Raw genomic sequence first — 27,326 nt, forward strand, 5'->3', positions numbered from 1 at the left:
AGAATTCATGTCCTCATCGCGCTGTCGTAGCCTCCTCGCCCGATTTCTCAACATCTGCCTCTGGAAAAGGTGGCTGATAAGGTGCGAGGTGTTGACAACGGCCATAACTGCAGCGATGGTCGCAGCGGGCTCCATGCTCGCAGTGCTGTGGCGTCCGCGATGTCATTCAGCAGAAAAGTGCGCGAACTGATTGCCCGCCGGCGCTTTCAGGGAGGGAGGGCGGGAGTGACGGTTGGATGACGACAGTTACCCAAAACCACCCTCGAAACATTTTTTCCCCTAGCAGGCATTAGGGGCTCGACCCAGAATTCCAATGGGCAGCGGGGACTGCGGGAACTGTGGGATAGCTGCCCACAGTGCACCACTTCCAATGTCGACGCTTGCCCCGTTAGTGTGGACTCACACAGTCGAATTACTGTCCTTAGTGTGGAAACACACGTTCAACTTTCTAATATCGATTCCACATATTCGATTTAAGTGACATCGAAGTACTCTCGAGTGTAGACATACCCTAAATTAACTCTGCCACAGAATTTAAGGATCCTTGTGATGGAATTTAGGCATTTTGCCACACAATTTGGTCCCACTGTGCAGGAGTACTCAGGATCCTGCCTATATCCAGTTACTGCCCCTTTTAGGCCTTTGAAGGGCTGCTGGCTCTTTGCTCCTGAAAGTTCCTTTTGACCCTCTGTATCAGGGCCGGCTCCAGGGTTTTTGCTGCCCCAAGCTGCGGGGGGGAAAAAAGAAGAAGCTGCAATCGCTTTCTTCTTCGGCGGCACTTCGGCGGCAGGTCCTTCCCTCCGAGAGGGACTGAGGGACCCGCAGCCGAATTGCCGCCAAAGAGCCGAACGTGCTGCCCCTTCCCCTTGGCTGCCCCAAGCTCTTGCTTGCTGCGGCTGGTGCCTGGAGCCAGCCCTGCTCTGTATTCAGAGCTCTGGAGCCATATTCCAATGCTTCAGTTTCTGCTCCTTCCCACAAACTCTGTTCAGACCTGTATTCTTCTACCGCAATTTATGTCAGCAGCGGCCTGCTCCACTGCTGGATTCTTTCTTCATACCCAGACTCTCTGTTCTCAGGCTATATCCTGCTTCCTGACCTTTTCACTAGAGCCTGCTGTAAAGCAGCTACTTCCCACCCTGCTGCTCAAGCGCACAGTCTCTCCCTCAGTAGGGTTGCCAACCCTCCGGGATTGGCCTGGAGTCTCCCGGAATCGGCATCGATCTCCCGGTGACTACTGAAAGCAATCCGGGAGATTTTAATAGGATATTTTAAGAAAATGACATTACAGCATGTTGGGGGGGGAAAAATCTTCTGGAATAGCTTCAGTCAGAGTTGGCAACCCTAGCCCTCAGCCTGATCCCCTCTGCAGTCTGGATGTCACTTCCTTTTCCTGTTCATTAGCATTCAGTATGCCCTACTCTGGCTATGTGCTGGAACGATGGCCCAGGCCTCTCTGACCATCTCACTCTGCGGTTGACGGAAGTGAGTAACCAGCAATTAAACAACTGGCTCAGGACAATGTCATCAATTTTGCTTAACTGAAACATCAGGGGAGCTTTCCAGGCTCCTGTGGAAACTGGTTGCTATAGAAATGATGATGTGCCTGTGACGTTGTGCAGTCTATATGGTTTTATAAAAACTTGATAATAAGTCAATATAATGTAACTGAGATAGTTTTAGAGAAAATACGGTAATAAGTGAATGTAACGTAACTGGGATATGCCTCATGCAAAAGGTCTCTTGTAAGGTATCATTACAAAGTTTATAATCTACTGAGTATGATCATCTGATTTGTATAAATGTACCACTCTTGTATCTAAAACTAGAAATATAAAATGTAACTCTGAGGGCCTATTGTAATTGTGTAAAGTGTGGACCATTAATGATGGTTTGGAATCTTGATGACTCCCATTGTCTGCAGATGGCTGTATTTACCTGTGAGTCTTCCTGTATATGTGTGTGCTGGCAAGTGAGTAATGAAGTCTTGCAGTGACATGTGATCATGTCACCTGAACTGGAATCCATCTTTAACCTGGTGCTTTTCCAGTGAGGGGGGGTGGAAAACCAGAGAGACAAAGGCTTGGTCTACACTACCCCCCCTAATTCGAACTAAGGTACGCAACTTCAGCTACGTGAATAACGTAGCTGAAGTTCGAAGTACCTTATTTCGAATTAGTTCAAACTTACCTTGGTCCACACTCGGCAGGCAGGCTCCCCCGTCGACTCCGCGGTACTCCTCTCGGCGAGCTGGAGTACCGCAGTCGACGGCGAGCACTTCCGGGTTCGACTTATCGCGTCCAGACTAGACGCGATAAGTCGAACCCAGAAGTTCGATTTCCAGCCGTCGAACTTGCCGGTAAGTGTAGCCAAGGCCAAAGAGTTCCCGCGTTATGCAAAAGATATATAAAGGGGGGAAGAGAACAGAGAGAGGGAGGAGCCATCATGAAGAATCCCCTAGCTACCACCTGAGCTGCAACAAGAGCTGTACCAGGGGAAAGAATTGTGCCCAGGCCTGGAAGGTGTCCAGTCTGAGAAAAAACTTACTGAAGCATCTCTGAGGGTGAGATTATCTGTATTCAGTTTGATTAGGCATAGATTTGCGCATTTTATTTTATTTTGCTTGGTGACTTACTTTGTTCTGTCTGTTACTACTTTGAACCACTTAAATCCTACTGTCTGTATTTAATAAAATCACTTCTTATTTAGTAATTTACTCAGAGTATGTATTAATACCTGTGGGAGCAAACAACTGTGCATATCTCTCTATCAGTGTTATAGAGGGCGAACAATTTATGAGTTTGCCCTGCATAAGCTTTATGCAGGGTAAAACGGATTTATCTGGGTTTAGACCCCACTGGGAGTTGGGCATCTGAGTGCTAAAGACAAGCACTCTACTGTGAGCTGTTTTCAGGTAAACTTGCAGCTTTGGGACAAGTGATTCAGACCCTGGATCTGTGTCTGGAGCCAAACAGGAGTGTCTGGCTCAGCAAGACAGGGTGCTGGAGTCCTGAGCTGGCAGGGAAAACAGAAGCAGGGGTAGTCTTTGCACATCGGGTGGCAGCTCCCAAGGGGGTTACTGTGATTCAACCCGTCACAGTGCCAATGGTGAGACGCTAGCTGGTGAGTGGCAATAGTTTGGTGCTGGTTGGGAAGAGTTTTAGACAGATCTGTCTAAAACTCTCCCTACATTTAGCACTGTGCTACTCTGCTAGCTTTAAATGGTCTCAAGGCAGTCACAGGTCCCCGCCCTTCTGAATTCCTCCTGGCCCAGGGCCAGCACAGAGCCAACAATACATGTATACAAGCCCTCCTTATCGCTGGCACATGAGGCAGTGTGGGGATGGACCAGAGGAGGGAGGGAAAGATAGGCAGAAGCATGACCAGCAGTCCTGGGCCCCAATTCCCTGCTGTACAACTCCCAAGGAGCTATGGCAGTACAGTGGGGAGTGCATCTTAGGCTGCTCTAACTTGCTCTGAGGACTGAACTGGCCCACGCAACCCCTGAACAGGGGAAGCAGAAGCCACCTCCTTCCATCTCTGTCCCAGCCCTACAGTCAGCACAGGGATGAATCTGGGGCAGTGGTGCAAATTGTAACTAATTTAAGAGAAATCTCTATCCACAAGTGCTTCGTACACTTAGCTTCATTTTTCATGTAATGCGTTTCCCCCCCACTTTTTCTTACTCTGTCGTCTCTGTATTTGTTTCTTCTTCTGATAGTCAACTTCCTTTCCCCCTGGATTTTTTTCTCTCCCTCACTGCCCTTTCCCCTCTCTTTCTCTCTGTTTTTCATTCTTCCCCTTGGCCTCTTTTCTCATTGTCTCTCCTGAGCCAATGTTTGAGGGAATTTTCAAATGCACCAATATGGCAGGTGACCAGCTTGGCTTAGCAGTGAAATCCTTGCTGATCTTAAACACAAAAAAGAAGCTTACAAGAAGTGGAAGATTGAACAAATGACCAGGGAGGAGTATAAAAATATTGCTCAGGCATGCAGGAGTGAAATCAGGAAGGCCAAATCACACTTGGAGTTGCAGCTAGCAAGAGATATTAAGAGTAACAAGAAGGGCTTCTTCAGGTATGTTAGCAACAAGAAGAAAGTCAAGGAAAGTGTGGGCCCCTTACTGAATGAGGGAGGCAACCTAGTGACAGAGGGTGTGGAAAAAGCTAATGTACTCAATGCTTTTTTTGTCTCTGTCTTTGCGAACAAGGTCAGCTCCCAGACTACTGCACTGGGCAGCACAGCAGGGGAGGAAGTGACCAGCCCTCTGTGGAGAAAGAAGTGGTTCAGGACTATTTAGAAAAGCTGGACAAGCACAAGCCCATGGGACCGGAAGCGCTGCAACCGAGGGTGCTAAAAGAGTTAGCGGATGTGGTTGCAGAGCCATTGGCCATTATCTTTGAAAACTCATGGCAGTCGGGGAAGGTCCCAGATGACTGGAAAATGGCTAATGTAGTGCCCATCTTTAAAAAAGGGAAGAAGGAGGATCCGGGGAACTATAGGCCAGTCAGCCTCACCTCAGTCCCTAAAAAAATCATGGAACAGGTCCTCAAGGAATCAATTCTGATGCACTTAGAGGAGAGGAAAGTGATCAGGAACAGTCAGCATGGATTCATCAAGGGCAAGTCATATCTGACTAACCTAATTGCCTTCTATGATGAGATAATTGGCTCTGTGGATGAAGGGAAAGCAGTGGACGTGTTATTCCTTGACTTTAGCAAAGCTTTTGATTCGGTCTCCCACAGTAGTCTTGCTGGCAAGTTAAAGAAGTATGGGCTGGATGAATGGACTATAAGGTGGATAGAAAGCAGGTAGATCGTCGGGCTCAATGGGTAGTGATCAATGGCTCCATGTCTAGTTGGCATCCGGTATCAAGCGGAGTGCCCCAAGGATCGGTCCTGGCCCAGTTTTGTTCAATATCTTCATTAATGATTTGGAGGATGGCGTGGACTGCACCCTCAGCAAGTTTGCAGATGACACTAAACTGGGAGGACTGGTAGATACGCTGGAGGGTAGGGATAGGATACAGAGGGACCTAGACAAATTAGAGGATTTGGCCAAAAGAAATCTGATGAGGTTCAACAAGGACAAGTGCAGAGTCCTGCACTTAGGAGGGAAGAATCCCATGCACTGCTACAAACTAGGGACCGAGTGGCTAGACAGCAGTTCTGAAGAAAGGAACTAGGGGTTACAGTGGACAAGAAGCTGGATATGAGTCAACAGTGTGCCCTTGTTGTCAAGAAGGCTAACGGCATTTTGGGCTGTATAAGTAGGGGCATTGCCAGCAGATCGAGGGACGTGATCATTCCCCTCTATTCAGCATTAGTGAGACCTCATCTGGAGTACTGTGTCCAGTTTTGGGCCCCACACTACAAGAAGGATGTGGAAAAATTGGAAAGAGTCCAGCGGAGGGCAACAAAAATGATTAGGGGGCTGGAGCACATGATTTATGAGGAGAGACTGAGGGAACTGGGATTGTTTAGTCTGCAGAAGAGAAGAATGAGGGGGGATTTGATAGCTGCTTTCAACTACCCGAAAGGGGGCTCCAGAGAGGATGGATCTAGACTGTTCTCAGTGGTACCAGATGACAGAACAAGGAGTAATGGTCTCAAGTTGCAGTGGGGGAGGTTTAGGTTGGATATTAGGAAAAACTTTTTCACTAGGAGGGTGGCGAAGCACTGGAATGGTTACCTAGGGAGGTGGTGGAATCTCTTTCCTTAGAGGTTTTTAAGGTCAGGCTTGACGTAGCCCTGGCTGGGATGATTTAGTTGGGGATTGATCCTGCTTTGAGAAGGAGGTTGGACTAGATGACCTCCTGAGGTCCCTTCCAACCCTGATATTCTATGATTCTGTGTTTGAAATGGGGCAACAAGACTTTCTCCCAACACCTGAGGAACTAGAACTTTGATCTGAATACCAAGAATAGATCCAATTCCCCTGAACTTTGGAGGAGTCTAAGTCCAATTTGGCCTCTGTAACAGGCCAAAGCAAAATCCCTGCTCCCTCTGAACACACAAATCAGAACTTTGAGGAAGCTGGAGTCTGGATCTAGCCTCAGATCTTAGTTTAGCATCCTGGGCTCCTCTTTCTTGTTCCCTAGATCCACAAAGTCTCTTTTATTGCTAGTTCATCCTAGACCTTCACCCATTTCTGGATGATGTTTTAACAAAGAATTAATTCCCTGCTTTTTCCCGTTGCAGTTTTACAATTGGGAAAAAAGGCCGAGCAGCCACTTAGTGAGCAGAAAGAAAGGAACATAATTAACCTCTTGTCTGAAGCAAAGAAGAATGAGTTTTGTCACCTTGGCTTTTCCTGTCAAGAGATCTATTCAGGAGCACAGGATCAGGAAGAAAGGGCTTCATCAAGGTAGGGGAGGAAGGATGGGTCTTGTGATTAAGGTGGTAGAGTGGGACTCATGGGTGTGATCCTGCTCTATCATAGACTTGGGCAAGTCACTTAATCTGTGTGCCTCAGTTACCCATCTACAAAATGGAGATAATGTTTTGAAGATAAATAGATTAATAATTGTGAGGCACTTCGATACTATGGTGATGAGGGCCATATAAGTACCTAAGGGTATGTCTACACAGTAATGTAGGCCAGGCTATGTGGGCAAGTGCAGTGTTTGTAACCCTGGCTTGAGCATCCACACTGAATATTGGCCCTAGGTTTAGAATTTCTGGACCCAGGTGTCATACCTGCACTCAGGCCTCTACCCTGCACTACGCAGACCTGAGTCAAGCCAGTGTATCTGAGGCTTCCTAGTACCCTTCCAGCTGTAGCCGCTCTAGACATTTGTTTGTAGTGCACTCTGGGAAAAGGAAAACTTGACAGTCCATCCCACAGCACTTTAAAGGAAGTTGTCACAGCCTACCACCACATTCTGCTGAGCGGCCGTCTTTTGAGTCTGCACGCTCCTAGAGCCAGCAACATAGAGGAGTCACCATTTGAAGAACTTGTCCTGCCTGGGATATCACTTCTGTTTCAGGAAATGGGCAGAGCATCCATGAGACACTGGTGGACATTTCGGTGACATTTTGTGACCCACTGAAGGCACCTGTCAGAGGAGGAGGATGATACACACATAGGAAGACTCGAACAAGCTGATGCTACTCATAGCTCTTGGTATAGCTGCTGATTCTCCTATGTAGATTGGCGCTTCTGAAGCAGGGCCACAAACACAGACTGGTAGGATCCCATCATCATGCAAACCAGGAATGACCAGCAGTGGCTACAGAACTTTCACACGAAGAAAGCTACGGTTCTGGAGCTTTGTGAGCAGCTTGCCCCAATCCTCCAGCATCACGACACACTCATAAGTAGGGCCCTACCAAATTCACAGTCCATTTCACTGTCCGAGGATTTTTAAAATAGCAAATTTCATTATTTCAGCTATTTAAATCTGAAAATTCACTGTGTTGTAATTGTAGGGGTCCTGACCCAAAAAGGAGTTGGGGGGAGAGGTCGCAAGGTTATTGTAGCGGGGGTTGCGGTACTGCTATCCTTACTTCTGCTCTGCTGCTGGCAGCAGTGCTGCCTTCAGAGCTGGGCAGCTGGAGAGTGGCGGCTGCTGGCAGGGAGCCCAGCTCTGAAGGCAGAGCCATCACCAGCAGCAGTGCAGAAGTAAGGATGGCATGGTATGGCATTGCCACCCTTACTTCTGTGCTGCTGCCTGCAGAGCTGGGCACCCGAACAACAGCCACCGTTCTCCGGCCGCCCAGCTCTGAAGGCAGCGCAGAGGTAAGGGTGGCAATATCACAGTCCCTCCCTAAAATAACCTTGAAACCCCCCTGTACCTCCCTTTTGGGTCAGGACCCCCAATTTGAGAAACTCTGGTCTCCCCCGTGAAATCGGTATAGTATAGGGTAAAAGCACACAAAAGACCATATTTCACGGTCCGTGACACGTGTTTCATGGCTGTGAATTTGGTAGGGCCCTACTCATAAGGTGCATCAATGCCGGTTCAGAAGTGGGTTGCTATAACCACCTGGACGCTGGCTACCCCAAACTGTTACAGGTCCTTTGCTAACCAGTTTGGTAACTCAACTGTGGGTAAAAAGGTAGCAGAGGTTTCTGAGGCAATCAGGTGTGTGGTTTACCCCAAGGTGGTGGGAATAATATTCCTGATGTAATTGCTATCTTCGAGAGAATGGGGTTTCCAAACTGCACCAAGGTCACAGATACCCAGAACCACTCATGTACTCATAATTTGCCCTTCTGGAGGAGCACATAAACCACAAAGGGTATTACTCCACTGTTAGGCAGGCCTTTGTGGATCACAGCGGCTGATTTATTGATGCCAACATGTGCTGCACTGGGAAAGTTCATGATGCTAGGATTTTCTGCTGATTGGGAGTCTAACTTCATGGATGGACCACGACACTATTATGTCATTGTCATAAATGGAGAAACTGTCCCCACTGTTATTCTAGGGGATCCTGCATACTCCCTTTTGCCTTGGCTTATGAAACCATACCCTCAACTCAGAGGCCCTAGCAAAAGGAGGTTTCATTACACTATCAACATGTAAAGAATGGTCATTGGATGTGCATTTGGCAGACTTAAATCCCACTGGTCCTGTTTATAGAACTGTTTGGATTCAGTGTCATCAATACTATCTGCATCATTGTGGCTTGCTGTGCTCTTCACAATCTTTGTGAATCCAAAGGTGAGCCGTTTGCCCCTGAATGGACCTATGATAGCAGTGGATTGCTGAACCACTGCACTCAGACAGAAAATGCACTTGTCCCAGCTGGAGCAGGAAGCGGTCACAATTCTCAGGTACTGATGGGCACCTCCTGCCGCTTGGGCACTGAAAAACCCGTAGGATGCCCCTGTCTGTATAAACAGGAGTCTCAGAGACAAAAGGTTGACTGTGTTTGAAGGAGATGGGTCTCCTGCTCTCCTAGCCTTTCAATATAGTTACCTGATTCCCAATCCCTACCCCCAGGAGGGGTTGAGAATAGTAATATTGACCAGTTGGCGACTTGCTTTGGGACTTGCTGAACCTCTCCTGCCCAGCCGCAGGACCGCAGTGGACCACAAATAGGGTAGTTTGAGAGGGAGTTTGTGGGCGGGAGATGTAATATGATCGCTATGGTTAGGAAGGGCCACATCACCAGTGCCAATGCTGCTCCAATCTCCTCTACCTGTGCCTGAATCCAGACTGACAACCTTACCATGGATGCCTCTACCCAGATCCTGGTGTGGATTTGCAGAGACTGTGGCCTGCATTTCCCCCTCTCAGAAAGCCAGGCTGGGGGGACCATCCAATGTGAAAGGTGCCTGCTAGTGGAATCTCTCAGGAAGCAGGTGGGAGAGCTACAGGAGCAGGTGGCTAGGCTGATGAATATCCATGCCCACGAGGAATTCCTTAAGAATATTCCTATGGAGACATCTAAGGCTGAAGAAGCTATCCAGCTATAGAGGACTGCTGTCACACCAACAGGGGAGGAGGATATGGCTCTGTCACAGGGAAGACACTGGCTGCTGGTTACTTCTGGCAGCAGGTAATGCTCCATCCTGACTCCCAACCCACCCACCATGGTGATAGAAAACCATTATGCTGCCCTGACAATGAGGAATCACCCCCAAAGGTGGAGGAGGAGAAGCCATATACCCCCAAGGCTGAGAGGATCGCAGCCACCACTCCCAGGAGGAAACGTAGGATAGTGGTGGTTAGTGACTCTCTTCTGAGGGGGACGGATGCACCCATCTGTCATCCTGACATGGCATCCTGGGAGGTATGCTGCCTGCCAGGAGCCTATATCCAAGACGTTACAGAGTGCTTGTCAAAGTTCATCTGGCCCTCTGACTGCTACCCCATGCTACTCATCCATGTGGGCACTGATGATACTGCAAGGTATGACCCTCAGCAGATCAGAAGTGACTACAGGGCTCTGGGAGTAAGGGTGAAGGAGTTGGGAGCGCAGATGGTGTTTTCTTCGATCCTTCCGGTCAAGGATTTAGTTGGGGATTGGTCCTGCTTTGAGCAGGGGGTTGGACTAGATGACCTCCCTTCCAACCCTGATAGTCTATGATTCTATGATTCTAAGGGTAGGGGCCCAGAAGAGACAGATGCATCCTGAAGGTGAATGCCTGGCTGCGAGGATGGTGTCACTGGGAGGACTTCGGCTACCTTGACCACGGGATGCTGTCCCAAGAAGAAGGACTGCTAAACAGAGATGGGGTCCACCTATCTAGGAAGGGGAAGAGCATATTTGGATACAGACTGGCTAACCTAGTGAGGAGAGCTTTAAACTAGGTTTGAAGGGGGCAGGTCTTGGGTTATGTCTGTTTTGTATAATTTCAGGAACCCACATTGGTTCCCAAAATGGAGTTTGTGCCCATGTGACCCAGATGATCACAGTTTTCCCGCCTTTTATTTCTCCTCAGAAGTGGTAAACAACTTCTGGATAGAACTGGCTTTTACCACCTTTTCCACGGGGTTTCCCAGAAGGGGTTTTCTGCTCCTTCTATGGAGTTTCCCGGGCAAGGTTAGATAAGTCTGTCCCAAGCACTGCTCAGGGGGCGGTCCATCCAAGTGACAGCAAGGGACTGTCGCAGGTCTGATTTGCACTTACCTACCCATCCTAGTGGTGGGGGGGGCGGGTAGGGTTTTCTTTTCACAGCTCTGCTTCCACTTGGACATGCATTTGCCATCACCTGCAGGGAAAAGAGAAGGACAGACAGCCACATCCTACTTACCATCATCTATCTTCAGCTGCTGTCCCCCGACATATCATCTACTCTTCTTCAGACCCGGAGGAACATCAAGGGACTCCCTGGAGCTCCTCTCCGATGGCTTTCAACTAGCCAGAGGACTGAGGTCCCAGGCAACAATCAAAGCTTAATCTATAGAAGAAGGTTTCTATTGAGGGGTTTACTTTACCTGTTTATAGGATTTATTTTGGGGAATCACTGTATTGCATAATTTTACCGTTTACTCCCTCCTTTCTTTGCTATTCATTGTACACCAATTCTTCAATACACTTTATTTATTTTTCACCTTATCCCAACTGACTCCTCGTTATTAGAGGTGGGAGGGCCCCTTTATGGGAAAATAAAACCTACCAGTTGACAGATGCAGGAAATGGAGGGTTGAATCTAAGGAAACAGGAAGCATAGGCCCACATATATTTCTTTGCCTTTCTGTCCTTTCCTCTAACACATGTGACAAAAGCCCACAGCTAAGTCAAAAACATGGAGACCTTGGAGAAGGGTCAGAATTTGGGGGGAGCATGGGCTGTTATAGCAGGGATAAGGGAGATACAAGACAGAACTGGGGGGGAATCAAATCAGTATTTTAGATGTCTGTATACTAATGCAAGAAGGATGGGGAGAACCAGGAAGAACTCGAAGTGCTAGTAAATAAACACAACTATGACATAGTTGGCATCACAGAATTGACGTGGTGGGATAATACGCATGACTGGAATATTGATATAGAAGGTTACGGCTTGCTTAGGAAGGACAGGCAGGGGAAAAAGGGAGGAAGTGTTGGGAAAATAACATAGCAGGGCACAGATTATCCAAGAAGTTCTTGGAATGTATTGGAGACAAATTTTTATTTCAGAAGGTGGAGAAAGCTACTATGGGAGAGGCTATTCTAAATTTCATTATGACAAATAGGGAGGAATTGGTTGAGAATTTGAAAGTGGAAGGCAGCTTGGGTGAAAGTGATCATGAAATGGAAGAGTTCATGATTCTAAGGAATGGTAGGAGGGAGAGCAGCAAAATAAAGACAATGGATTTCAAGAAGGCAGACTTTAGCGAACTAAAGGAATTGGTAGGTAAGATCCATGGGAAGCAAGACTAAGGGGAAAAACAATTGAAGACAGTTGGCAGTTTTTCAAAGAGACATTATTAAGGGCACAAGAGCAAATTATCCCACTGTGTAGGAAAGATAGGAAATATGGCAAGAGACCACCCTGGCTTGACCAGGAGATCTTCAGTGATTTGAAACTCAAAAATGAGTCCTACAAAAAGTGGAAACTAGGTCAAATTACAAAGGATGAATATAAACAAATAACACAAGTATGTAGGGACAAAATTAGAATGGCTAAAGCTAGATCAAACTAGCTAGAGACATAAAGGGTAACAAGAAAACATTCTACATATAAATTAGAAGCAAGAGGAAGACCAAGGACAGGGTAGGCCCGTTACTCAATGGGGGGTAAGTAGCGATTGGATGTCTAACATACTGAATGCCAGTGAAAATGAGCTAGGATTAGAGGCTAAAATAGGGAAAGAACAAGTCAAAAATTACGTAGACAAGTTAGACATCTTCAAATCACCAGGGCCTGATGAAATGCATCCTAGAATACTCAAAGAGCTGACTGAGGAGATATCTGAGCCATTAGCAATTATCTCTGAAAAGTCATGGAAGATGGGAGAAATTCCAGAAGACTGGAAAAGGGCAAATATAGTGCTAATCTATAAAAAGGGAAATAAGACAACCTGGGCAATTACAGTCCAGTCAGCTTAACTTCTGCACCCGGAAAGACAATGGAGCAAATAGTTAAGCAATCAATTTGCAAACATCTAGAAGGTGATAAGCAACAGTCAGCATGGATTTATCAAGAACAAATCGTGTCAGACCAACCTGATAGCTCTCTTTGACAAGGTAATAAGACTTGTGGATAGGGGAGAAGCAGTAGACGTGGTATATCTTGACTTTAGTAAAGCATTTGATACTGTCTCGCATGACCTTCTCATAAACAAACTCGGGGAATGCAACCTAGATGGAGCTACTGTAAGGTGGGTGCATAACTGGTTGGAAAACCATTCCCAGAGAATAGTATTAGTCATGCTGGAAATTCATAACGAGTATGGTCCCGCAGGGATCAGTTCTAGGTCCGATTCTGTTCAATATCTTCATCAGTGATTTAGATAATGGTATAGAGAGAACACTTATAAAGTTTGGGACAATACCAAGCTGGGAGGGGTTGCAAGTGCTTTGGAAGATAGGATTAAAATTCAAAATTATCTGGAGAAATGGTCTGAAGTAAATAGGATGAAATTCAATAAGGACAAATGCAAAATACTCCACTTAAGAAGGAACAATCAGTTGCACACATACAAAATGGTAACGACTGTCTAGGAAGGAATACTGCAGAAAGGGATTTGGGGGTCATACTGGACCACAAGCTAAATATGAATCAACAGTGTAACACTGTTGCAAAAAAAGTGAACATCATTCTGGGGTGTATTAACAGGAGTGTTGTAAGCAAGACATGAGAAGTAATTCTTCCGCTCTACTCTGTGCTGATTAGGCCTTAACTGGAGTACTGTGTCCAGTTCTGGGCACCACACTTCAGGAAAGATGTGGACAAGTTAGAGAAAGTCCAGAGAAGAGGTCTAGAAAATGAGGGAAGATTGAAAACATTGGGTTTGTTTAGTCCAGAAAAGAGAAGACTGAGAGGAGACATGATAACAGTTTTCAAGTACATAAAAGGCTGTTACAAGGAGAAGGGAGAAAAATTGTTCTTCTTAAGCTTTGAGGAAAGGATAAGAAACAATGGGTTTAAATTGCAGCAAGGGAGGTTTAGGTTGGATATTAGGAAATACTTCCTAACTGTCAAGGTGGTTAAGCACTGGAATAAATTGCCTAAGGAGGTTGTGGAATCTCTATCATTCGAGATTTTTAAGAGCAGGTTAGACCAACACCTGTCAGGGATGGTCTAGATAATATGTTGTCCTGCCATGAGTGCAGGGGACTGGACTAGATGACCTCTTGAGGTCCCTTCCACTCCTATGATTCTCCTTGTAGGATCAGTATGAACTTCTTGAGGGCAGTTTCCCTGATGCCTTTCAGGACTGCTGCCAGGAGCTGCCGAGCTGCAGCTGCTCTGGCCGTCCTCGGGACCACTGCTTGGGTGGTCCCTGGGGCCAGCTGCCCAGGGCCGCCAGAACAGTGGCTGGTGCAGCTGGCTGCAGGGCCACGTGGGCGGCTGGCTGCAGATCTGCTCCAGCAGTGGCCGGTGTGGCTGTCTACAGGGCTGCTTGAGCAGCTGGCTCTGGGGCCAGCTGCTTGGATGGCCCTGGGATCAGCCACACTGACCACTGCAGAAGTCACGGAGGTTGCAGGAAGTCACGGAATCCATGACTTCCGCCACCTCCGTGACAAGCCCAGAGCCCTAACAATGACCAAGCTAATTTAAGCAAAACTACTACAGATCATAATAAATAAATGGGATGAATGACAAGATCCATATGCATCCGAAGAAGTGGGCTGTAGTCCACGAAAGCTTATGCTCTAATAAATTTGTTAGTCTCTAAGGTGCCACAAGTCCTCCTGTTCTTCTTTTTGAAGATCCAAAAGGGAGGCTAAAAATGATGGTGGTAAATTTTGAATAGAATTTCCCAATAGAAGTCTCAATGTAATTTATGTGACTGGAATATTCAGAAAAGGAAGAAATTAAACATATCTACCAAGAGGAAAAAAACATTTGATTTTCTTTGACTACTGTTGGCTTTTAGACAAGGCATGCAGTCAATCAGCCAAACAGAAGGTTCTGAACAGAAATATATTCTGATATGCAGCAATTCTGTTAACAAATTTGGTGTTATTTTGTTCTTTACCATTTTAATTTCAAACTGATGCTAATACTGTCAGCTCTGATTCCTTTCCCCCAATATCCATCAAGCCCTGCTAACTGCACACGCATACATCCCACTGTGATTGTAGAGGAGGATTTCTACAAGAGGTTGAGAGCTTCCACTGTTCCTGAAATCTTGGCCAGCCCAGGAAAATGTAAAAAAAAGCCATGCTGGAGAGTTAAAAATTCTAAGGCCATTTTGGATCCTCTAACGGACAACTAGGCATCCATTTTGTAAGCCCTTCTTGTCCCCTCCTCACTCTGAATTTGGTGCCTTTTTATTTAGGCGGGAAAAGATGGTTACGGTCATCAGCTAATCTGCCTAGCAACCCTATGTCTATATAAGGGCGGTGCTCAGATTAGATCCAGGCTTCCCACCAGATTGGCGGAGTTTTGTTGCTGTCTGTTTGGGGCAGAGCAAGTGGCTGAGGGTTAACAGGGTAGGCCATTTACCCCACAAGGGTCATCTTAAGCAGGGAATATACTTACCTACACGCACCTAATCCATCTCCTATAGTGATTGCTTGTCCCACGCATGACGACGCAGGTAAAGGGAGGGGGAGGGATTTACCTAAATACTCTCTGCCTTGAGGTCCTATCTCCATCTGAGGGATCCGGCATTCTGTCGTGCTGCATCCGTTGTGAAGAGGAGAAGACACCATCAAATCAAGCTGCCAGAGATGGTAGTGTCATTGTCATTTTGATCCTCGTATATAGATCCCTATTGATAAGCCTGCCTTGTTTTATTATCCATCTCACCTTGTTACCTGGGGAGTCCTTGCCACCCCATCAATAAATCTTGTTGTACCTTTACCCCAAGCACAAACCCTCAGTGATAGATACGGGAAGGGAGGCGAACCTGAGACCCACACTCCTGGCCTCCTGTTTTGGTCAACAGTTCTGATGTAGGTACTTTTGAGGGTCATGGATTGCAACCACTGGGTCAAGGTCATGAAGATCAGTGGGGAGGGGTCTTCAACATCTCCCAGATGCTCTTGTACATAGTCTGGAAACATAATGTAGTAAAACTGTCTCGCAGAGAGCACTAGAGCATGTATCTTGTGCAAAAATCCAGAGTTTAGAAGCACCTCTCTCTGTGACATTGATGGCATGCAAAATAATGGTAGTGTCAGCCTGCTCATGGGAACTATGAAAAAACTCCATTGAACAGTGTGAGGCAGCAACTTCATTACACCATGTAACAATGAAATTCTTCTAGCAATTATTTGCGTGCTGGAATGCTTTTCCTGCAAGGTATGTGGTTAACTTGTCCTTTATGTGAGTATGAGACAGTAGCTTCTTCATGTGACATTGGAGATGTTCATGGAGTCAGTGATTTTGTATGGACAGGCACAATACCATGAAGTCTCTTCTTTCCAGTAATATTTGTAATTGATTCCCCTGCCTACATATCAAACACAAGGTAGACTTCATCATAGGCTCAGTACAATGCCTAGCACAATGGGGTCCTGGCCCAGGATGAGGGCTCCTAGCGTCTACAATAATACAAATAAATGACAGTAATAACATTATTATACAGTAAATGACACTACAGTATTTTAAAGAAAAAAATAACTATTTTCCCATTCTGTTATTCAAAAATAGTCACATTCTTTATTTCAATGCATCTAATCAGGAGTAACAGTTATATCTATTTTTCTTCATAATGGCATGATTAATATCTTAGAAATATTATTCTGTATAATTCCTTATTTCAGTCCTCATTTTTTGAAAAGTATTTATGAAAATGTAATTAATTTTTTAAAACTGAATTCCTTTTAAAATAAAAGTATATATTGCAAACTTCTCAGGGTAGAGACTTTGCCATTTGTTTTCTGTTTAACCTATTTTATCTGTAGTAAAGTGCCATACATTTACAGCACTATATAAATAATAATAATCATCACTTGAAAATATTTAAAACTAATATATGCCTATCAGAATTCAATCCATATTTGTCTGTCTTGAATTGATTTTTAAGAAACTTTTAACCAGTGCATTTTAGTGATATACATTTCATTAATTCTTTCTGAGCATGCTCTGCGGACAACAAATTTGTGAATAGAGCAAACAGTAGACTACACTATTAATCTAGTAAAGAGACTAGGCTCTCAAACACTGAAAATTTAAATCAGTGAGGGAAGATTTTTTTAAACCGATAAGCAATATTACAAATGTTTTGTTGAAACAACACAGTTTGTCATCACCAAGAGGGAGAGGATTCTATTTTTTTAAATGTCCTAAAATGAATCTCCACACAATTGTAGTGTCCTAAAATGAACCCTCCCAACAATTTACTGTTTATGAGAGAGAACCTCTATTTTTCTTAAAGCAAAATAGCTTCAATTTTTCCATTCTGTCCCACTGAAAAATTCTGTTCTATGTCATTCAACAGGGTTAAAAAGTTTATCACTGTTATCTCCCCAAATATTACTGTTTGATTTCATATGTATATAATGTAATAATAATGAGGGATGGAAAAGACCAATTACAGTATGAACCATCTCATGACTGTTTCCTATTGTACATTTGCTTGTATTTTGCCTAGTTCAGTTGGAAAGGTCCCAACCAATAGTACTTCAGCACTTGCCTTGCAAAACAACTCAGGTTAAGAGTTTATTCTAGTAAATCTCCCTGTCAGGATGTTTTTCTTGATTCTCAATGTACATTTTCTCTTCATCATATCCCATTATTTCTAGTTGTTTCCCATTGTAACCCTAAATAATCCTTTTCCTTCCATAGTGTTCACATCATTCAATATTTATATACTGTTGTTGACGTCACCAGGCATCACCATCACCCTAGGTAACTCGGGAGGGTGGAAAATCACAAGTGTCAATGAAGCATTCCTGCACTAGGCCTAAGTGAACCAAACTCTATCCTTCCATGTTTAAACTCTAATCAACCTCAAAAGCCAGGTGCAATTGGAATATGTAAGCAACCAGTTATCTGTGTGCAACCTCCTGCTCACACCGGTATCAAGCGGTAATAATGAGGCCTGTATGTTTCTGGCTGAAGGGAAAAGGGACAAGATAACGGTTTAAAGAAGTTACTAACAAGCTAGGCTTATAGCTGCCAAGAATGACTTAACTGCTTAAATGTAATCGTTATTTGCTTAGTAACTATTACCAGGGACGGGAGGGGTAGAGGGAGGAATGGGGGGGAGAAAGGGAGGGCTAGAGGGGGAAGGGGGGGAAGAGGCTTAACTGCAAAATGTATAAAAGAAGAAAAACTGTTTCTGTTAGTGTGCTTGATTTGAGACGTGCCAGTCTCCTTGCACCGCTTTGAGATCTCAAATAAACTTTGTTTGCTTCTCCACCTGGTGTGTTTATTGACGCGAAGCACACCGGGCAACGAACCCGCTGTTGTTGTCCTTGGGCACTCTGTGCCGGCAACACTGTTATGCATCACTGTCCCTTTCCCTTCACCTTGTCATTGCTCAACCAGCATATTTAGCATGTTTACTCTTCTGGTTTTTAGTGCCTCTTAACTCTCTTAGTAATTCAGGTTGCATTGGTGGCAAAAGCAGTTGGAGATGGCTGTTAACTTGGGGCACAGCCTAGCTTCATCTTATGTATTGTACAGTGGGCCACGCATATTACAACGTATAATTACATAAACTGTAATTTAGATATTTTTGCTGGCATAACTTCTAGTGCAGGGACTGGTGATTAGATACCCCAGCAAGGGAGATGTGGAAAGGGGCAGTGCCACTTTCTCCTCATGCCCTTGAGAGGGGCTGGGGGCTTGTCTCTGTAGGGCGGGGGGCGTGTCATGCGCCCCCCGGTGCCTTCAGAAGTGCTGCTGCCTGCTGCACCCCCGTTGTGAGGAGACACTAAGCACTGGCCAGTATTGGCCCCTAGGTCTGTGTCCCCGCCTGAGGTCTGATCACCGCCTTCCATTTTATTCTCCATCTTCCCTCCTCCCCCAGCTCTCTCACGTCTCTCGGGGACACCCGCCCCGGGCCAACCCCCTCGCGCCCCCGTGCCCGCGCGCGCCGTGTGTGTGTACGGGTGAGAGACTCAGCGAGAACGCGCGCGCACGCGCGGCGGTTGGGCCGGGAAAGAGAGAGGCGCGCGCGCGCCCCCGCGCTGCTCCGTGACCCATTTCAGTGAACAAAGGATTTTGCTGGAATCTCTCAGCGCTATACCTAAAATGGCGCCCGGCGCGCTCATCTCGGCCACCATAGAGATGAGGCGGGGCGGGCGGCTAGAGCGGCGCCGCTGGCACTTTTCTCTCGTACAGTACTTTACACACGGCCCGGCTCTGCCTCACTGGTAGCGTGAGGCGGGCGCTGTGAGCAGCGGCATGGCGGGGGAGGGCGAGCCCGACTCGGAGAAGGTAAGGGGGGGGAGAGCAGAGTGGCGCCTTCTCGTGGGCTCGGCTCGTCGGGAGCCGGCGCCTCCCCGGAGCACGCGGGGGAGGGCCCTTGGCCACCCCGCTGGTGGCTGTGTCTCCCCCCCACATATCAGTGCCGAGTCCTCCCCCCCGCTGCCGGGGCGGGTCCCTGCGGCCCCGGGGTGGGGCCACGGCCCCCAGCGGGTGACTGATCCATGCGGATTCAGCGCAGAGCCAGGCGGCCGCGCCCTGCCCGTGTCTGACCCGCGTGGAGGCGCCGCCGCGCCCGCTCTCCCGCCGCCCTGGGTGGGAGCTGCGCCCGCTCTCCCGCCGCCCCTGCACTGGAGCCAGGTCCCCCCAGCGTGCAGGGCTGGCGCTGGTGCGCCTCTCCCAGCTCCCACTCATAGCGGGCTGCCAAAGCTAAGCTTAGATCCCCTGCCCTTGACAGGGGCCTCCTCAAGGTTACAAAGTCAGTACCCAGAGCCCCGGGTCGGGCCGGCCTTTCCCTGGTTGCAGCGATCGCCCCCTAACTAGGCTTCCAGAGTCTGTAATTTGGGTTTTCATAATTTTGCCCGATAACATGGCTAGGGATTTTTAAGCATTTTTAAAAAGTTGAATCTATTTCAGTGTTCACAGTTGTAGGAAATTAGGGCAGGCCCAGATAATTATTTTAGGATAATTGGTGTCGAGATTCAAAAAGTTAAAGCTTTGTGACGGTTAAAACACAAATTGTCAACATTGCATGTCAAAATATACACAGTAAATATCCTAAAATCAAACTGTAGTTCTCAAGCAGCACTTTTCATACTTTACTTAACTGTGCATTTCGATGATTATTCATGGAATCTCTTATTAATTTGTATGTACAGTGAAATCAGTGTTTACTGATGCATACCAATAAAATCTAATCCTTTTCTGCCTATTTATTATGCATACAGTTCGTATGTGAATATTCTAAAATAAACAATAATACTAAAAAGCAAATAAGTATGTGCTGGTAAATGTCATGTACTCTCTTGGACCTGATTATCTTCTCCCTTAGATCTGGGTGTGGATCTTTGGGTGACTGGGATCCTTTATATATTTAATATATGCCACAGTCTCTGCTGTATTAATTATCATTTCTGCAGAACATGCACTGGGGACGTATGTTGTAAGAGTTCTTAGTACTAAGGCTCCAATGGAGCTGCCCTACCTTCAAGATGCTGATGAGGTACAGGGCATCCCAAGGAGTCCCTGGAATCTGCCAGGTTTGGGACAAGACCCATGTCCTCCTTTTTGGGGGGTGGTGACCTATCAAAGGGATAGGGCGTGTGGGGGAGACACTAATGAAGATGTCCATATACCCTTCCCCACAGATTTTTCTATGGGATGTGATTTCGGGCTCTTCTAGATTCTGAAGAGCCTGGTGATTGCCCTGATGCAGTGTCAACCATTAAAAAACAGATGGAAAAACTCATGGGAATTTGAAGAAGCTTGAAGGTTTCCTGTGATATATTTTTTTTTTTTTGGTCTCCTTTTTCAATGGATGGCACCATTGTGTACCCATATATTGTTTACCAAAAATATTTTTGTATTAAAATACATTACATTTTAATTTAAGCCTCTTACATGCTCTTAAATTTTACTTCCAGTTAATTTTAACTGAATATAACTACTCTAGGACAAAGGTTCTCAATCTGTGATCTGCTGAAGTACTTCCTGCTGAAATACAGAGGTTTTTAGGTCATATGGTGCTGGGTTTCATCCTTATTTCCAGCTGGTGAAGTGTGCTAAAGATAGCTAAGAATACATTAGATGCTTTCCTAATATCTCTTTTCCACATAATCAGGTGATTTAATTGTCACAGGAATGTTATGCAATCACAGTTGGGAAGAGAGGCAGTCAGTACAATTGAGAGTGGGAGGGGAGATGGTCCATGAAAATGTGTGGACCACAACTATTGAAAAAATTGAGAATCCCTGTTCTCTGCTTTGACTAGTTTCAGATTACCGTATATATTCGTTCATAAGCCAAATATTTTTGGTAAAAATGTGACGCATCAAAGAGCGGGGGTCGGCTTATAAATGGGTCTGCACCAAAATTTGATGATTTTAAACTCTATGGAATCATTGAATTGAATATCTAATACATTGTCATTTTGTTTACTTGGAGCATCTGCAGGCATGGAGCCCCTCAGCTCCCTGTGGCTGCGATTCACCGTTCCCAGCCAATGATATTTATGTATTTAAACTTTCTGCAGAAGATTTTGATAGGGCCTCTACGCTTGTGTACCAATTCTAATCTTATGTATACAGGCTTTCTAATACTAGTCATAACCATTGCATAAGAACTTAAATTAAGTCTCTCAAAAGTAATACAATAGCATAGCATCTTCTATACCATCTTGTCACAGCGTAGCTGGTTACTGTGGATAGACTAGGCCCTGTGCCCCTGGATGAGAGCAGGTGAGTCCAGCCCACCTAATTAAAGGTGGGGCTTGAATACACCTGACCCTAAAAAGCTGCTAGTGGATGATTGATTGAGAGAGGTGTGCCTGAGGAAGGAAAGCCACAATGGAGTGGACCTAACTCCATGGTAGGTCTCCTGGAGCAAGGGGCCAGATCCTCAGGGAGACAGCCCTGAGGCTGCTGCCCAAAAGAGGGGGCAGAGCTGGTCAGAACTGGGAGGTTGTGAGGCCTGTGAGTGGGATAGAACTGAAACCTGAAAGTGAGGACTGAGTTAAGACTAACTCATCTGAAGAAGTGAGGTTTTTACCCACGAAAGCTTATGCCCAAATAAATCTGTTAGTCTTTAAGGTGCCACCAGACTCCTTGTTGTTTGAGTTAAGACTGTTTTTCTGTTCAGTTAAGAAAACAAAACTCCTCGAAAGAGATGGGGTTGGCAGTGTATATTTTGGAGCTGGAGTGAAGCCCTGGTCAGTGATATATCTAAAGTGTCCAAGAACAGTACCATTCCAAATTAAAAAATAACTTTTAAAAAAAAACCTAAAGATACTAAGTGATAACATAGCTATTGATCATAACATATGTAAAATCTAAGGATTTAAAAGCAAGACAGAAATGTGCCTTCATAATGAACAAACACACTCTTTTCAGCAAGAAATGCAGATTTCATCACAACAATAGCAACCTTGACTCTGAGCCATATATTTTTGGGGCCTTTTATGCATATTTTTTCATCTTGATTTTGGTATATAAATAGATTTTTTGGAAGAATACTATTAAGTAGGAAATACTGTCAGTTAACTGTATTCAGAGCAGAGGATCTAGAGATGCCTGTAGAGGCTTTTATAAATCTAAAATAATAACCTATTGTAAATTGTTAAATGTTTTTCTTTTGGTAATGTTACTTCTAATTACTGTTGAAGACTAATGTAATAGAAAAGTGAATAGCTATCAGTTTTGGGTAAAATTATGTATTTGGACCAGCATTTGAGGCTGATAAATATTCAATATGTTTATTGCTTGGATTTTCAAAGGGATCTAAGAGTAGTAGGCACTCAATTCCCGTAGAAACCCCAGGCTACATAGAACAGTCTTTTCCCAAAAGGATTGTGTTAATGATTACTGACAAGAACTATATTTATTTATTTTTGGTCAGAGTAAAGGTTGTTCTGTTGTTGAAATATGTTCTTACAGAAATGTGTATGGTTTTTAAAACTAATTCTTTTTGGATTTTGTAAAAGACATACTATTGGTATTTTTTTGTGTGTGAATGTAAATGAAGGTATTTAGCTTTTTACAATTTTAAATGGGATGGACAGGTCATTGGATTATTATTAAAGGATTGTGAGTAGTGCTGCCCAAACAAATTGTCTCCTGCAATGCCTGCCTGACAAAGATGCACGTGTTCACTATGTAATTAAGTTAGTCACATGTTCATGTGCAGCACAACACAACTACAAGCTGAATGCTGGTAAAATATGCTTTAAAACATCTCAGTAAATTAAGTGTCAAACTCAGGGTTAGAACTCTGGTCTGTTGCCTACACATATAATACTTAATCTACTAGTTCTCAAAGCCCTCCTAGCTAATTTATCGAATTTCAATGCTTCAAGATCAGTGGTTCTCAAACTTTTGTACTGGTGACCCCTTTCACATAGCAAGCCTCTGAGTGTGATTTTTCTCTTCTCTCCCTCCCCATTAAAAACACTTTTTTTTTATATATTTAACACCATTATAAATGCTGGAGGCAAGCAGGCTTTGGGGTGGAGGCTGACAGCTTGTGACCCCCTGTTTGAGAACCCCTGTTCAAGATAAAAACATAGATTTTTAATCTGTACATCTCAAATCACTTTATAAAGTGGGTAAATATCCTTATTTTGCAGTTGGCCAAGTAAAGCTATATAAAGCAGTTTGTTTGAGCCTGTATGGTCTGGTGGGTAGACATGGGTCAATTAATTTAGAAATTGGCGTTGTTTCCAGCTCTACCACAAACATCTTATGTAACCTGTAGCAAGTTACTTAAGGGCAGATTTTTTAAAGGTATTTAGGCACCTAAAGATGAAAATTAGCCTTGGTGGGTTTGGAGGATAAGAATATTCTTCACTTTTCCCCCCCCCCCCCCCTCCATCAGTGTTTTCATTGAAATGATCATGTCTAGCTTTTGAATAATAGTTTTAAAAAACATTTTACTTTTCTTTTCCCTGAACACTTCCTCTTGCGTTAGCCTATGTCCAAAGTCTACCTATGTCTCAAATGTCGTGGGGTAATGTGACTCTGTTGGGCAGGTAGGACGCAGACATTTCAGAATTGAGCCATTTTAAGTCTTAATCTCAAAAAATACTTCCTCAATCTGAACACATTTTAGTTGTCATGGTGACAACCCTAAAAATCTGAAAGATACCGTGGCGCGCGCTGTGTGTGTGTGTACACACATGCAACCTTGCGCGCACACACAAACACTAAAGGGGGATCAAGTCAGCCTTGTGATAGAGTTGAGATTGGAGCCTCTGTATGGAAATTTATCCTTTTTCTAGATTTTTAAATTGAAGTGATGGAACTAGTTAGCAAACATATTATCACTTTATTAGCCCCAATCTGGTTTCAGAAGGCACTGCTTATAATGAATGAATATTATTGGTAAAATTTTCAGTTTACTTCATATCATTGAATTACACAGTGGGCCAAATTCATCCCTGACATAATTCAGTAGCAGTCAGTGGACTAACAGGATAGATTTGGGATGAATTTGACTCTATTTTCACAATCTCATGTTTTGTATGACAGTGCATTGTTTTGCACAAAACAAGTATAGCTGAAAATAATGAAAGTCTGATGGAGTATTTAAAATAAAACCAACAACAAATTAACTGTTTTGTACTAATGACTTAATCTATAGGGGACCAGGTTTTTTGTCTGAAAATCAGAAAGAGGGATGGAGAATGCAACTCTAATGTATTATTTCTTTAAAAAAAATTATCTGAATTAAGATCTTGTCATAATTTTTAACTACTTTTTTTTTTTTAATTCTAGACCTTTAAGTTACTAGGAATCCTTGATGTCCAAAATATTCCCTGTTCACGAGAGTCAATACTCTATGGGTCACTGGGTTCTCTAGTTGTGGGCCTTGGACATTTTTTAGCAACCAGTGAGTATTTTTTATTGTTTTCCTGTATTTCTTCCGCAAGAGAGATTATTTTTTCTGCTTGGTTTTGTTCTGCTAGTTGAGAGAAATAAAAGTAGTTTGGATAATTGTTTTCATTATCTGTTTTTTTTTCTCTTTCAGGTAGAGTTAGAAGATCTTTTGACTTTGGAATGGGAGGTTTTGTTTTGACAACCTTAGGATGCTGGTATATAAGATATTTCTTGAATTTTGACAGACCAGTGCTGCAAATTTGTACATATATTCCTGTGCCATCCTCTGTCACCTTTCATACTCTTTCTTGGAAGACCCTTCATGACTTTTAGCCATGCCTCCTTCCTCTCCTTTAAATCCATTCCCAAAACTTATTTTTGCAAGGATGTTCATAAACTTTAAGCTATTGGACTTGATATTTTTAATAAAAATTAAATTTAAAAAAGTATTCTGCTACATGTGGCTTAGTCTCCTAAGAGACCATGCAGTCCTCTTGTCCTCTCTTCCCTTCATGTCTCTGTTTCCTCCCACTGTCAAGTCTTTCAGTTAAAATTGTAGCTTAGGCCATAATCTTGTGAACACTTAAAGATGTGCTTATCTTTAGGTACATAAGTAGTCCCATTAAAATCAATGAGGACTGTTCACATGTTTAAAACTATGCAGGTGTGTAAGTATGTGCAGGATCAGGACCAAATTCAGATCTTTAAAAGTAAAAAAAGAACTATATGTTTAGGAACCAATTTTGTAGCTGCGTGCACATGGGAATTCCTTGTGCAAAGTGGCTGTAGAACCATGCCTTAGAGAATTAGCAGCTGTGCTAATATTTACATAAATGCTTGTAAAATGTCCAGTTATGATGCATAGAATTTACAGTTCATTTTAACTTATTGAACAGTTGTAACTTGATATTTTTCAAATGTATTTTGTTTTTTTCTTCCTTAAGGATATATTGCAGATATAATCATGCAAAACTAAGGATCCAGCAAAGAATTATTCAAGAAGGGATGAGAAACAAGATCTTATATGAAAGTAGTGATTTTGATCCAGAAAGAAAACAAAACAGCAATCTAGGAAGCAAATCTTAGTTTATCACAGAGCAACCCAATGGTCAAATACAACCTGTGGGGTATTAAAATGGAAGTGCAAAGGCACACTCTGCCTGTAAGTGTGGGATGAGAACAAAACTGATAACCCACACAATCTTTTTCCTACTGGACTCAAACAAACTACTCAGTCTGTTAAAGAAGATCCTAACATGTTAAGGTTGTGTATAGATTTAAAAGTTGTGTACATTTATATGCAAATCAGGGATGGCCTTCCAGTTTCTGGCCCATTGTGTTTGAAAATGATAAATTTAATTGCTGAGGATTAATAATGTTTCAGAATTGTTTAGAACAATGGTGTGTAGCTCTTCTAAAATGACTAGAAGTTTTGGCTTCATTTTACAATAAAAGAAAAAATTAATCCAGGCTATAATTATTTTTCCATATCTAAACAAGACCTTTATACATTATTTAAAATTAAATTCAATGTATATCTCTATGCTGTTTAATGTGGAAAAATTATTCCTACTAATTATTATAATAAAAGGAATATTTATCTAGTTGACTGAAACAAAATGAATAATGTAAAGATCCCTCTTATCTCTGTGAAACATACAGTATAATGGGCAACTTCTACTAGTGATGTTGGCTAGTTAAGACAGTTAATAGACATGTTTAAATTGAGGATAAAAATGGGATGTTCTTTACTATTTGAAACTAAAAATGAAATAATTTACTAATAAATTTTCAAGAGGGCTATTTGCTACTCTTTTGTACCTTATGTTTGGGATACTTTATCTCATAAGTCCCGGTCTTCCAATTAGAGCACTTCTCTTCAGTAGCCTGTACTATTTACAGTTTAATAATTGGGTAGAGCGGTACCTGGTTGCCTTGATTAGTTACATAAACCACTGCTGGATTGATATTTTATTTTGAAATGTGCATAATATATTGTAAAATTGGTGTTTTGAAACTGTACCCTAAATTTATCATTTCTGTATTTGTCATAAAAATTTAAATAAATGTATTTAAAAAACACTATGAATTGTTCGGTATTGCAAACTCCGGAGATGGTATTGTATTGTTTAGCAGTAGTATATTGTTGAAACTTAGCTCTGATTTAGGGTTTCCGTTTGTTTATACACTGTGCTTATCTACATTGTGCAATTAATGTCAGTGATGAGGGTACTTAGTACCTCATAGAATCAAGCCCAGTATTGTTCGTTTTAAAGTGCATTACCCAATAGACTGCTTTTGGTCCAAAGTAGTTCATCCTTTCTAGTGAGTAAAATACATTTTTTCTTATTACCCTGTAGACTGAAAGGGGATTTATTTGCACCTCAGGGCTATAATTTTATATATTGCTTGATCCTGAGGGAAGTTTAACATACAAACCTTCTGAATGTTAACCAGTGCATCGTTTTGTTTAATGCATTCTAATTCAGAAAACACTTGTCTGTGCCAAAGCACTTTTTTCTTTAAAATTATTACATGTGAGAGCATTGACAAGCTTACAGTGTCTTTTGTAATAATTTTAAGTACACAGATTAGTCTCCCAACAGACTAAAAAATCCTATTTTTCTTTTCCTTCTCTTCTCTTCTTTTTTTTATTTCCTCCTTGTGTGGCTGAATTCTCTTGTTCTGATCTTGTATGGGAAAAATAACAGTAAAATGGATTTTATTCAGGAAGAGAGCTTTTCAGTTTGAGATTTTGTATAAAGTACAAAATAATCTCTGCAGGACTCAAGTAACCTTACAAAGTACTTTGC

The 27,326-nt window shown here is 43.5% G+C and overlaps 1 protein-coding gene across 1 annotated transcript; it reads left to right on the top strand.

Annotated features, from left to right (window-relative positions):
- The first annotated feature begins 18,623 nt into the window (after positions 1 to 18,623).
- LOC101949938 (cytochrome c oxidase assembly protein COX20, mitochondrial) lies at positions 18,624 to 26,595 on the top strand. Its single transcript, XM_005300546.5, has 4 exons — positions 18,624 to 18,937; positions 24,412 to 24,526; positions 24,665 to 24,728; positions 25,458 to 26,595. The coding sequence occupies exons 1-4, from the start codon at positions 18,905 to 18,907 to the stop codon at positions 25,597 to 25,599; spliced, it is 354 nt and encodes a 117-aa protein (XP_005300603.1). The 5' UTR covers positions 18,624 to 18,904; the 3' UTR covers positions 25,600 to 26,595.
- The last annotated feature ends 731 nt before the right edge of the window (positions 26,596 to 27,326 follow it).

This window comes from Chrysemys picta, chromosome 3 (assembly GCF_011386835.1).
Source record: "Chrysemys picta bellii isolate R12L10 chromosome 3, ASM1138683v2, whole genome shotgun sequence".
NCBI lineage: Eukaryota > Metazoa > Chordata > Testudines > Emydidae > Chrysemys > Chrysemys picta.

Coding starts and splice junctions, on each gene's coding strand:
- LOC101949938 (XM_005300546.5), top strand. CDS start 18,905: ATGGCGGGGGAGGGCGAGCCCGACTCGGAGAAG. Junction 18,938..24,411: donor GCGAGCCCGACTCGGAGAAG/GTAAGGGGGGGG, acceptor TTTTAATTCTAG/ACCTTTAAGTTACTAGGAAT. Junction 24,527..24,664: donor TGGACATTTTTTAGCAACCA/GTGAGTATTTTT, acceptor TTTCTCTTTCAG/GTAGAGTTAGAAGATCTTTT.